Source organism: Heloderma suspectum, chromosome 2 (genome assembly GCF_057233095.1).
Source record: "Heloderma suspectum isolate Gila_16-S chromosome 2, 16-S_ref, whole genome shotgun sequence".
Lineage (NCBI taxonomy): Eukaryota > Metazoa > Chordata > Lepidosauria > Squamata > Helodermatidae > Heloderma > Heloderma suspectum.
Genome location: NC_139459.1, coordinates 268,663,104 through 268,676,228, shown reverse-complemented (window position 1 = coordinate 268,676,228; position 13,125 = coordinate 268,663,104). Strand labels below are relative to the sequence as shown.

Below are 13,125 nucleotides of genomic sequence, written 5' to 3'. Positions count from 1 at the left end.
TGTCGGCGTCACGCGTCCATCAAGTCTGCTTCCCGCGCTCTGTCACTCCCAGGACTGCTATCTAAGCTAGGAATGCTGGTGGGAGGAATCTCCGTCAGCTGTTGGCCCTGGGAAAGAGGAGCGCGCTCTTCTCCCAGGAGCGACTCCTCTTCCTCAGAATCAGAACTACCCTGGGATTCTATGGGCTCAGTGTCCACCCTGACAGAAATATGCATTTGGGGGGAATTTGTGAATTTTCGCACATGTGGAAATGCACAATTTCCCCCATGCGCATTTGCACAAATGCGAATTTGCGCAAATTCAGAAACAAAAAAAAATCTGTCAATGAGCAGATTCTGTTGATGGGCGGACAATGGAACAAAAGGTGCTTTACAATCCATGAAACACAGATTGAAATAGATTTTACATGATCCATATGTCCCTACCCTGATTTTTGTTGAAAGTGGAAGTGAACAAGAATACAGCTATTCCCCTTGCAACACATCTAATGCTCCCCACAATGCGATGTCCATTCCTGGAAAGCAAAATGCCCCGCTATTGTAGTTGGATCAATTCTAGCTAGGGATGGTGGAGAATTCCACCACAGACTCCGGGGGGGCGGATTCTTAGAATCCGGCCCCCCTGGAGTCCATGGCGGAACAGACCACCCCACCCTGCCACCCCACGAAGTCCAACCTAGCCGGATCCTACCTGGCACTGCCGGGTCTGGGTCCGGCCAGGTCCATCCGCGGCGGTCTTCAGACGCAAATGGCGTCCGGCATAGCGGACATCATTTGCATCCCCTTGCCTTACCGTGATAGGCTACATAAACCTTTACGTAGCCTATCACGGTAAAGAACAGGATGCAAATGGCATCCGCTACGCCATTTGCATCCCTTTGCCTTACCGTGATAGACTACGTAAATCTTTACGTAGCCTATCACGGTAAAGCAAAGGGATGCAAATCTCAGATTTGTTTCCAAAGGCCGGACGTCCAAATTTGTGTCCAAAGGCCGGCTGCAGCCGGAAGTCCGGTAGTGGGCAGAGCTGGCCGGGGAGGATTTGGGGGGGGGGCAGATCGCCTCTCCCCCCCCCGTGGACCCCCAGCGGAGCCAGGTAGATGGGGTTCGTACACCTCTAGTTCTAACAAGAGAAGAATGCTATGATAAAAGCCTGTGAGTGTTTAATCATCTGAAAAAGTTCATAGCTGCTTGCAATGCAACTTCACCTTTATTCATTTGTCCCTGATCCCAAGCCTTATGGTGGCTCAGAAACATGTGCACATGGGGGTAAAAAGAAGATATTGTTAGCTGCACCAAAGTCCCATCGACATCAGTGCAACAGAGTGGTTAACATGTGTTAAAGGTTAGGCGGTCATACATGTGAGCTCTTGAACAATACTACAGCAGAGTCACATTTTTCAGCTGTTCTCACCCATGAAACCTATTTTTGCTTATGAAGACTTAAATTGCTGGTATTACTGTGACAATCTTGTGAATTTCAGCATAAATACCTACAGTCAGTTTTGCCGTCTTTCAGCTCTGTGAACCCCAGTGTCAAAGGGTAGTTCAGCAGAGACCAAGATATTGTTTGTTCTTGTGTCATGAAGGCAGACCAAAGTTCCAGTGTGCAAGGGGTTTGCTGCACTGAATTTTTCAATTGTCCTGGGTTCCTTGAAGAACTATTATTACCCTAAACCAGGAATGGACAGAAGGTAATTTTTCTGCACTGGTGAACCACCTTGTGCCTGCAGGGATTCTTAGCAATAATGTAGAGTGTCTATCAGACATTAATCTGATCCAAAGAGGCTCTTCTTGGGTTCTTAAGAAAAAAATAATGCAACACAGTCTTATGCATGTCCACACAGAAGTGCGCTCTATTGAGTTCAAGGGGACTTAAGGTAAGTATGTATACGATTGCAGTCATATTAAGGATTACTTAGCACATGTTAATTATAGGGCTGTGCACCGCTTTGTTCCAAGGCCCAAACCCCAAGTCAAAGTGGGCTGCTTCGGGTCACTTTGAGCCCCTTCCAAGGTGAAGCGGAGGGAGCACGAGTCGACCTGGAGCGGGTCGGGAGCTCTCCAAAGCACTCTGTGTGCTTCGGAGCTTTGGCACCCCTGGCCCAGCCATGCCGGTGCCTTCAGGTCCTTACCTGGGCCATCACCTCCTCCCCCACCTCCATCACTGCTGCCTCCATGGCTGTTGCTCAATCAGGCCTGCCCCGAAGTGGCTCCCGAGTCGGATTGGGTGGTCCCTGCACAGCCCTAATTAATTATGCCTTAATGGCTCCTAAGTCCTGAGTATGTACTCTTGCTTTGTAAATTGAACCACAGGGATCGTAGAAAAATCATAGACAATGCAAGAATGAATTAAGCCCAGCCCTGTCTTATACAACAGCAGTTCTTTGAAAACCTGGCCCAGTTTGAGAATATATAACGGGATTTTCCTCACACTGGGATATTACGGTCTGAAAGATGTTCTCGCTTGCTCCTTTGCTCTCAGGAGAATGGAAATAGAGAGCTTCGGCTATTGCGTGGTATAGAAATGAAATAAATAAATAATTGTAATCAAGAGAGGGCAAATCACACAGTAAACCCAGACAGATCTGGCTTTTTCTCCGGCATTTCTCAACCCGCTTATTTCTGGATCATTGGATTTCAGATGAATGCTATGTGAACTGAAATAACCGAACCCATTTTAATTTGGAAATAATCAATTCTAGCCACCTCCAAACTTCTTTTTTCCCCTGTCCCCAAAAGAATGCAATTAAAAACATGTAATTTTCTTGTTACGTGCAGTCTAATGCTAGAGAGGGAAGCTTTAACAATAGGTTCTAAAGACTACTTTTCTGTGAACTCGGGCTGTGTTTGCAAGCTCCGGCTCGCTGAAGCCTGGCCCTGCGATCCCAAAATGCACAGAGGCACACCCCACTGGGACACCTGGCTCCTGTCACAGGTGTCGTGCTGGTGCGGAGAAACAAAATAAACCACCAGTATTGTGATGCAGACAAAAAACAGGAGGTGGCTTCAGTTCAAACAGCAGACACCAGACAGCAAAGCAGTAACCAAAACATGTAGCCCAGGTCTTTGGGAACCTAAAGCTCTAATTCACACAGCTGCTTGAAATGCTTTCCAGCTAACAATAGGTAGGTAATAAAACAACTGCCACCAAAGGTGACCTACCATTTATTGTTCTGCTCGCAGAGGTGAGAGATGTGTGTTCTTATACTGCTGCTGTCTGAAAACTACACAGAAAGGCGATATTCCTGTAGGTCAGGGTGGGGATAGGTGGAACGATTTAGCGGGGGGGGGGGGAACACCAGGAGTTCTCACTAGAGTTTCTATTGATCTAGACATATTTTTTAAGCAAGGATAATTATGGGGACTGAAGGGAGGGTAGCATCTCCCATAGGGCTGCATGAACCAGTTTGTTTGTCATATAGACTTATGGCCCCATACGAATTGAGGCACAGCTAGAGACTGGATTTCTCTGATATCATGTAATTGCCTGGAAGTGCTCCTGTTTTGGAAAATGGGTCTCATTCTGGCACTGGTAACCCTCACCATTTCTCTCTCTACATAATATGGTGGCTGTTTTCTCATTGCCTGGTAACTGAGAGCCCAGCATACATAATCAGCAGCCTCACATGATGTACCTCTTGCTGGCTGGACCATATCAAGCAGCTGGTTGAGGGGATCAGAGGTTTTAATGTTCCTCCCCCATTTGGGGGGGGGGGAAGCATTAGTGTGGATCCAGTGCTGGCTATCCACCAGCAGAACAAAAAAACGCTGCTGAAACGGATTTCCTCAGCCCCTGCAGCCCCACCCAAATCTGCTCCAGAGGGTTGGGGGACCCTCCGAAACAGATTGGGGTGCTTTCAGGGGGGAGGAGAGCAAGGGGAGGTCCCGTTGCATGAGTGGAAGTCCACTCACACAACTTTGGATTCAGCTCCTCTTCGGCACATGCAAAGCTAAAATGGCAGGGGAAAGGTTTTAACCTAGCCTCCTCCTGGATATTCTAGTTTTATTTCTGCGTACATGTGTGTTCATATATATGAGGAGAGCATAAATATTAAACAGCAGTAGATGAGGAGTCACAGTAGGAGAAATGGAGGAGGAAGAGGAGAAAAAATTGAGGTAATGTTAGGAACATAACCATATTTCCAGTAGGAGGTGATGCCCTGAATGGGCAGTATCCAGTACTGCCTGAATGAGAGCAGGACACATCGCTAGTACAATAGGAAGCTAGAACTTCCTAAAGCGTTCCCAGAAACAAGATGAAACGCTTATTTCTGGAATGAAACAGGTCAGTGAGAGAGCAATCCTATGGCCCGCTAGACACTGTCTAACAGGACATAGGATATGCTCATTTCTGGGAACTGACCTCACAGCCTGTGAGGTCGGTTCCCAGAAAAACAACCACCCCTCTCATCTGCACTGCCTCAGAGGCAGCGTGGAGAAGCCCCGTCCTCCACGCGCAGAAGAAGAGCACGAAGTGACTGAAAAGGGGTGGGGCTGGGGGGCATTCTGGGGCAGGGAGAGCGGAGCTGCGCGTATGACACATCCAACGTGTTCAGCAGCTTCCTCTACTGGTCGGCCCCCCTGCTGCTAGACAGCCAAAAACAGCTGTCTAGCAAAAAATAGCAGGTGAGGCGCGGAGGGAACAATCCCCCATGCCTCTCCTGCCTTGCTTTGGATAGGCGGTCGCCTCCGAGGTTGGAGGTGACCACGTATCTAGTTAGGACTGCGCCCTTGAGGTAGCAGAAGGGACCTGTCCCATTCCAGAGCCTTTCAGCTCGTTTCCAGGGTTGTCCTAGGAAGCACTAGCTTCCTGTTGTGGTAGCGGTGGGTCTCACTGGTGCAACACGAACAGCAGAGGCACAGTGGGAGCACTGGATACTGCCCTACAGTTACCTAAGCAAGCTTTCTCTCTCCCTGATGGCTTGGATATAACTTGCTTGTCACATCAGCTACAAATGCCTAGAATCACTTCACTGTCTCTGTTCACTTCACAGGATCACCTTGACACTGGCTTGTCCCATGGATCTGAAGAACTTCCCCATGGACGTCCAGACGTGTATCATGCAGTTAGAGAGCTGTGAGTCCTGAAGGTTTCCCCTCTAAAAATAACTGCCCTTCCGTGTGCATGCACACACATACTGCATCATCTGTTCAGCTCTTAGCTAAAACCTCCAATTATGAAAGAGAAACTGGAGGGAAGGAGGAAGAGATGAAGCATCGGGACAGACTGTGTGTCATGTGCAAGTTTTCATGCTTCTCTGATCACACTTCTTGCCAGTGTTCATACAGTCAAGCTTAAATTTAGCATAGATTCTCCTTGGAGAATTTTTGTTGTTGTTCAGTCGTTCAGTCGTGTCCGACTCTTCGTGACCCTATGGACCAAAGCACGCCAGGCCTTCCTGTCCAGTGCACTCTCCCGGAGCGTGCTCAAGTTCATATTCATTGCATCGGTGATGCTATCTAGCCATCTCATCCTCTGCCGCCCCCTTCTTCTTTTGCCTTCAGTCTTTCCCAGCATCAGGGTCTTTTCCAGAGAGTTTTCTCTTCGCATTAGGTGGCCAAAATATTTGAGCTTCAGCTTCAGTATCTGTCCTTCCAATGAGCACTCAGGGTTGATTTCCTTTAGGGTTGACTGATTGGACCTCCTTGCAGTCCAGGGGACTCATAAGAGTCTTCTCCAGCACCACAGTTAGAAAGCATCAATTCTTCGGCGCTCAGCCTTCCTTATAGTCCAGCTCTCACAGCCATACATTACTACTGGGAAAACCATAGCTTTGATTAGACGGACCTTTGTTGGCAAGGTGATGTCTCTGCTTCTTACTATGCTGTCTAGGTTTGCCATAGCTTTCCTCCCAAGGAGCAAGCGTCTTTTAATTTCATGGCTACAGTCACCGTCTGCGGTGATCTTGGAGCCCAAGAAAGTAAAATCTGTCACTTCTTCCATTTCTTCCCCTTCTATATGCCAGGAAGTGATAGGGCCAGATGCCATGATCTTAGTTTTTTTAATGTTGAGTTTCAAACCAGCTTTTGCACTCTCCTCTTTCACCCTCAAAAAGAGGCTCTTGAGATCCTCTTCGCTTTCTGCCATTAGAGTGGTATCGTCTGCATATCGGAGGTTGTTGATAATTCTCCCAGCAATCTTAATTCCGACCCCTGATTCATCCAACCCGGCATTTCTCATGATGTACTCTGCATATAAGTTAAATAAGCAGGGCGACAATATGCAGCCTTGTCGTACTCCTTTCCCAATTTTGAACCAATCGGTTGTTCCATGTCTGGTTCTTACTGTTGCTTCTTGACCCTCGTACAGGTTTCTCAGGAGACAGGTAAGGTGGTCTGGTACTCCCATCACTTTAAGAATTTGCCACAGTTTGTTGTGATCCACACAATCAAAGGCTTTAGCGTAGTCAATGAAGCAGAAATAGACGTTTTTCTGGAATTCTCTTGCTTTCTCCATGATGCAGCGAATGTTGGCGATTTGATCTCTAGTTCCTCTGCCTCTTCAAAACCCAGCTTGTACCTCCGGTAGTTCTCGGTTCGCATACTGCTGAAGCCTAGCTTGTAGGATTTTGAGCATCACCTTGCTGGCATGTGAAATGAGCGCAATTGTGCGGTAGTTTGAACACTCTTTGGTGTTGCCCTTCTTTGGAATTGGAATGTAAACTGAACTTTTCCAGTCTTGCGGCCATTGCTGAGTGTTCCAAATTTGTTGGCATATTGAATGCAGCACTTTAACAGCATCATCTTTTAGGATTTTAAATAGCTCAGCTGGAATACTGTCATCTCCGCTAGCTTTGTTGTTAGTAATGTTTCCAAAGGCCCACTTGACTTCACTCTCGAGGATGTCCGGCTCAAGTTCAGTGACCGCACTATCATGGCTATCAAGGACATTAAGATCTTTCCTGTATAGTTCTTCTGTGTATTCTTTCCACCTCTTCTTAATCTCATCTGCTTCTGTGAGGTCCCTGCCTTCTTTGTCCTTTATCATGCCCGTCTTTGCACAAAACGTTCCCTTGAGATCTCCAATTTTCTTGAAGAGATCTCTAGTCTTTCCCATTCTGTTGTTTTCCTCGATTTCCTTTCATTGTTCATTTAAGAAGGCCTTCTTGTCTCTCCTTGCTATTCTCTGGAACTCTGCATTCAGTTGGATATATCTTCCCCTTTCTCCCTTGCTTTTTGCTTCCTTTCTTTCCTCAGCTACTTGTAAAGCCTCCTCAGACAGCCACTTGGCTTTCTTGCATTTCTTTTTCTTTGGGATGGATTTCGTTGCTGCCTCCTGAACAATGTTACAGACCTCCATCCATAGTTCCTCAGGCACTCTGTCTATCAGGTCTAATCCCTGAAATCTATTCCTCACCTCCACTGTATATTCATAAGGGATATGATTTAAGTCATACCTGAATGGTTTAGTGGTTTTCCCTACGTTCTTCAATTTCAGCTGAAATTTTGGAAGAAGCAGCTCATGATCTGAGCCACAGTCAGCTCCAGGTCTTGTTTTGACTGACTGTATGGAACTTCTCCGTCTTTGGCTGCAAAGGACATAATCAATCTGATTTCGATATTGACCATCTGGTGATGTCCATGTGTAGAGTCGTCTCTTGTGCTGTTGGAAAAGAGTGTTTGCTATGATCAGCATGTTCTCTTGGCAAAACCCTATTAGCTTTTGTCCTGCTTCATTTTGTACACCAAGGCCATGCCTGCCTGTTATCCTGGTGATTTCTTGACTTCCTACTTTAGCATTCCAGTCCCCTATGATGAAGAGGACATCTTTTTTTGGTGTTAGTTCTAGAAGGTGTTGTAGGTCTTCATAGAACCGATCAACCTCAGCTTCTTCGGCATCAGTGGTTGGGGCATAGACTTGAATTACTGTGATGTTGAATGGTTTGCCTTGGATTCGCACTGAGATCATTCTATCATTTTTAAGATTGTACCCCAGTACTGCTTTTCCCACCCTTTTGTTGACTATGAGTGCTACTCCATTTCTTCTAAGGGATTCTTGGCCACAATAGTAGATATGATGATCACCTGAATTAAATTCGCCCATGCCTGTCCATTTTAGTTCACTGATTCCCAAGATGTCGATGTTCAATCTTGCCATCTCATCTTTGACCACCTCCAGCTTACCTTGATTCATTGATCTGACATTCCAGGTTCCTAAACAATATTGTTCTTTACAGCATCGGATTTTCTTTTCACCACCAGACACATCCACAGCTGAGTGTCCTTTCGGCTTTGGCCCAGCCGCTTCACTCTTTCTGGCGCTACTTGGAAATACCCTCTGCTCTTCCCCAGTAGTATATTGGACACCTTCCGACCTGAGGGGCTCATCTTCCGGCATCATCTCTTTTAGCCTTGTGATACGTTCCATGGGGTTTTCTTGGCAAGAATACTGGAGTGGGTTGCCATTTCCTTCTCCAGTGGACCACATTTTGTCAGAACTCTCTGCCATGACCTGTCCGTCTTGGGTGGCCCTGCACGGCATAGCTTATGGCTTCACTGAGTTATGCAAGCCTCTTCGCCACAACAAGGCAGTGATCCATGAAGGGGCCTTGGAGAATACTCTGGGGTTAAGGGGGAAATCCCTTGTCTGGAGAAGGATACAATACTCACTAATTATTTATCAGCCCTTGACCTCTGTCCTTCACTCATGTCCAGTGCATTTAAGGGCCAAAGTAGACATTATGGTGAACATATTGCTGTCGACAAGAATTGCTGCCATGTGTCTAATAGTTCCATTCTCCCGGATGTCTAATAGAATGCATGTCATGTGGTCATGATGTTCCATGTTTCTCCAACCATGCTCCACATCACTGGCAGCAGCCAGTGGAGCCCAGTGGTGGAACCCAGAAAATGCAGACTGTTGTGATGGCACATCACCAGGCATGTTCTACTCTAATGATGCTAGATAAGAGGAAGAGAAAACGAAATATGCAGTGGCCATTTTTAATCACAGCTGCATATTTACCCAAGCATCTAGTCTGGACCGCAGATAGACTGCAAACACTCTGGACAAGAGTAGCATTAATTCTATGTGTGTACAGTAGCAACATCTTGCTGCTAGTAAACAAAGGTTTTGTACTAGTGGACACTAATATTAACCATGTCAACCGGTCATCTAAATTTACTTTAAGTTGCAGTCTGCGCTCACGTCTTTTGTCTGTTCCCTTTGTCTCCACAGTCGGCTACACAATGAATGATCTGATATTTGAGTGGCAAGAGAAAGGAGCTGTTCAGGTCGCTGATGGTCTAACCCTGCCTCAGTTCATCCTAAAGGAAGAAAAGGACTTGCGCTACTGCACTAAGCATTACAATACAGGTCAGTAATGGCACATATATGCTAAGCACTTGTCTTCAGGAAGAAATAATCAGGAGATCAAGAATATGGTTCCCTATATTGTATTGAGCTCTTCTCTTTAGTGATAAACAGAGAGCATTCAACCTGTCCAATGAGCCACCTAACTGATAGTGTCTTTGCAAGCACAATTCCAGTTTCATGAACGTGGGACTACTTACAGAGCACACAGTAAGTTCAGATAAAAAGGAAACTCAGTTAATGAGGATTTTATTACGTTTATGCGTGGAGGGGGGGAAACAACAAAGACAATATTGGATACATTTGTACATTTTAAAACATGCATTTCAAAAGTCTGAAAATGTTTTCTGTGGCTTCTAAAACTTAAATAATTTGACCAAATTGCTTCTAAATTCAAGCAGAAGGGTGGGGGGAGGCGGTGGAGGATGTGAAAAATAGGGAAACCAAAATTATTATTTTTGTGAAAAGAAAATGTCATTAAAATGTTCATTTTCCAGGAAGAAAATGTCTTTCCTATGACAAATTTTGCTAAGAAAAACTGTCAATAAATGTAAAGAGGATCTTTACACAGAGTTAATCAAAACTCTGTCCCCAGGCATTACCACTTCCCCAGCCCCAACAGAATATCTCAGGCTGTCCCACCTTTCTATACCTTAGAGCAGGGGTGGGCAGAAGGTAGATCTCCAGATGTTTGGGACTTCAACTCCCAGAAGCCCCTGCCAGCATGAATAATGGTCAGGAGTTCTGGCAGTTGAAGTAAAAAACATCTGGAGATCTAATTTCTGGCCACCCCTGCCTTAGAGGAAGCAGAAAAGACCAGCTCAAGATTGAGTCAAGAGTGGGGGATGGATTAAATCAAAGGATCATAGAATCATAGAATAGTAGGGTTGGAAGGGGCCTATAAGACCATCAAGTCCAACCCCCTGCTCAATTCAGGAATCTAAGTCAGAGCATCCCTGACAGATGGCTGTCCAGCCTCATCTTGAATGCCTACAGTGTGGGAGAGCCCACCACCTCCCTAGGTCATTGGTTCCATTGTCGTATTGCTCTAACAGTCAGGAAGTTTTCCTGATGCTCAGCCGGAATCTGGCTTCCTGTAACTTGAGCCCATTATTCCATGTCCTGCACTCTGGGATGATCAAGAAGAGATCCTGGCCTTCCTCTCTGTGACAACCTTTCAAATACTTGAAGAGTGCTATCCTATCTCCCCTCAGTCTTCTCTTCTCAAGGCTAAACATGCCCAGTTCTTTCAGTCTGTCCTCATAGGGCTTTGTTTCCAGTCCCCTGATCATCTTTGTTGCCCTCCTCTGAACCCTCTCCAGCTTGTCTGCATCCTTCTTAAAGTGCAGTGCCCAGAACTGGACACAGTACTCCAGATGAGGCCTAAACAGTGCTGAGTAGAGGGGGACTAGTACTTCCCGGGATTTGGAAGCTATACTTCTATTCATGCAGCCCAAAATAGCATTGGCCTTTTTTGCAGCCACATCACATTGTTGGCTCATATTCAGCTTGTGATCGACAACAATTCCAAGATCCTTCTCACTTGTAGTGTTGTTGAGCCACGTATCCCCCATCTCGTAACTGTGCATTTGGTTTCTTTTTCCTAGGTGCAGGACTTGGCATTTATCCCTATTAAATGTCATTCTGTTGTTTTCTGCCCAGCGCTCCAGTCTATCCAGATCACTTTGAATTTTGTTTCTGTCTTCCAAAGTATTAGCTATCCTGCCCAATTTTGTGTCATCTGCAAATCTGATCAGCATTCCCTGCACCTCCTCCTCCAAGTCATTAATACAAATGTGGAAGAACACTGGGCCCAGGACTGTGCCCTGTGGTACCCCACTCGTTACCTCTCCCCAGTTTGAGAAGATTCCATTGATAAGCACTCTTTGAGTCCGATTCTGTAGCCAACTGTGGATCCACCAGATCGTTGTTTCAGATCAACCTAGATCAACCCAGATCAACAGGTCCAGCATCCTGTTTCGCACATTGGCTACCCAGATGCTTCTGGAAGCCCATAAACAGGCAACCCTCCCTCCCCGTTTCTCCATAGCAACAGGTATTCAGTGACCTACTGCATCTAAACCTGAAGGTTCCATACAGCCTGAAATACACTCTTTACTTCAGATTCAATCTCCAGGCACTTTCTCCAGCTCCAGCCCACAAAGAGTTAATGCAAGTTAAGGCCTAACTTGGCAATCATGTCATTGGTTTTTTAAACTAAACACCAAGCCAGGGTGGGAGATGTGGTAGTAATAATCTTAGAATCATAGAATAGTACGGTTGGAAGGGGCCTATAAGACCATCGGGTCCAGCCCCCTGCTCAGTGCAGGAATCCAAGTCAGAGCATCCCTGCCAGATGGATGTCCAGCCTCATCTTGAATGCCTCCAGTGTGGGAGAGCCCACCACCTCCCTAGGTAGTAGGTTCCATTGTCTTATTGCTCTAACAGTCAGGACATTTTCCTGATGTTCAGCAGGAATCTGGCTTCCTGTAACTTGAGCCCATTATTCCATGTCCTGCACTCTGGGATGATTGAGAAGAGATCCTGGCCTTCCTCTCTGTGACAACCTTTCAAATACTTGAAGACCACTATCGTATCTCCCCTCAGTCTTCTCTTCTCAAAGCTAAACATGCCCAGTTCTTTCAGTCTCTCCTCATAGGGCTTTATTTCCAACCCCCTGATCATCTTCGTTGCTCTCCTCTGAACCCTCTCCAGCTTGTCTGCATCCTTCTTAAAGTGTGGTGCCCAGAACTGGACACAGTACTCCAGATGAGGCCTAACCAGTACTGAGTAGAGACGAATTAGTACTTCTATTAATGCAGCCCAAAAGGACATTTGGATCTATCTGATACTTGTTTCATCTAGCCCACTTTGAGCTAGTTTGTTTATCAGGATATCATGGGGCACTTTGTCTAATGCTTTTCTGAAGTTGAGGTATATTATGTCCACAGCATTCCCACAGTCCACAGGGGAGATCAGATTCGTCTGACAGGATTTGTTCTTGACATATCCATGTTGGCTTCAAGTAATCACTGCATTGTTTTCAAGGTGCTTACAGATGGATCACTTTATAATCTGCTCCAGAATGTTCCCAGGGATTGATGTCAAACTGACTGGTCTGTAGTTCTCAGGTTCCTCCTTTTTACCCTTTTTGAAGATAGGGACAACATTAGCCCTCCTCTAGTCATCTGGCACGTCACCCATCCTCCATGATTTCTCAAAGAGATAGACAGTGGTTCTGAGAGCTCTTCTGCCAGTTCCTTTATTACTCTAGGATGCAGTTCATCTGGCCCTGGAGATTTGACCTCATTCAAAGAAATTAGGTGTTCCTTGACCAAATGCCTATCAATCTCAAGTTGCAATCCTGCCTCTTCAGCCTGTACTTCACCTTTGCCAGGGGGCTCATAGACCCTCTGTTGGGAGAAGACTGAGCCAAAGTAGGAATTGAGCACTTCTGCCTTTTCTTTGTCATCTGTTATCGTTTTGCCATCTTTATTTAATAGTTGAACCACCATTTCTTTCCTCAGTCTTTTACTATGCACATATGCAAGCTGAAGAAAGCTTTTTTGTTGCTTTTAGCATTCCTCGCTAACCTCAGCTCATTCTCAGCTTTAGCCTTCCTGACGCCATCCCTGCAGTTCTGTGCTACCTGCCTGTACTCTTCTTCTGTAGCTTGGCCTTCCTTCCACTTCCTATATGTGTCCTTTTTTGCTTTCAGGTCATCTCTGAGCTTTTTGTGAAGCCACATTGGCTTCTTCTGTTCTCTTCCACCTTTTCTTCTTGTTGGACTTGTTTGTAATTGTGCCTTGA

At 46.0% G+C, this 13,125-nt stretch overlaps 1 protein-coding gene across 1 annotated transcript in view; it reads left to right on the top strand.

The window, feature by feature from the left end:
• GLRA1 (glycine receptor alpha 1) overlaps nt 1-13,125 on the top strand; it is a 121,487-nt gene that overhangs the window by 94,051 nt on the left and 14,311 nt on the right. Inside the window, exons 5-6 of the mRNA XM_084832435.1 lie at nt 4,997-5,079; nt 9,181-9,318. Of these exons, the coding sequence (XP_084688561.1) occupies nt 4,997-5,079; nt 9,181-9,318 (221 nt within the window). The remainder of the gene's footprint in view (nt 1-4,996; nt 5,080-9,180; nt 9,319-13,125) is intronic.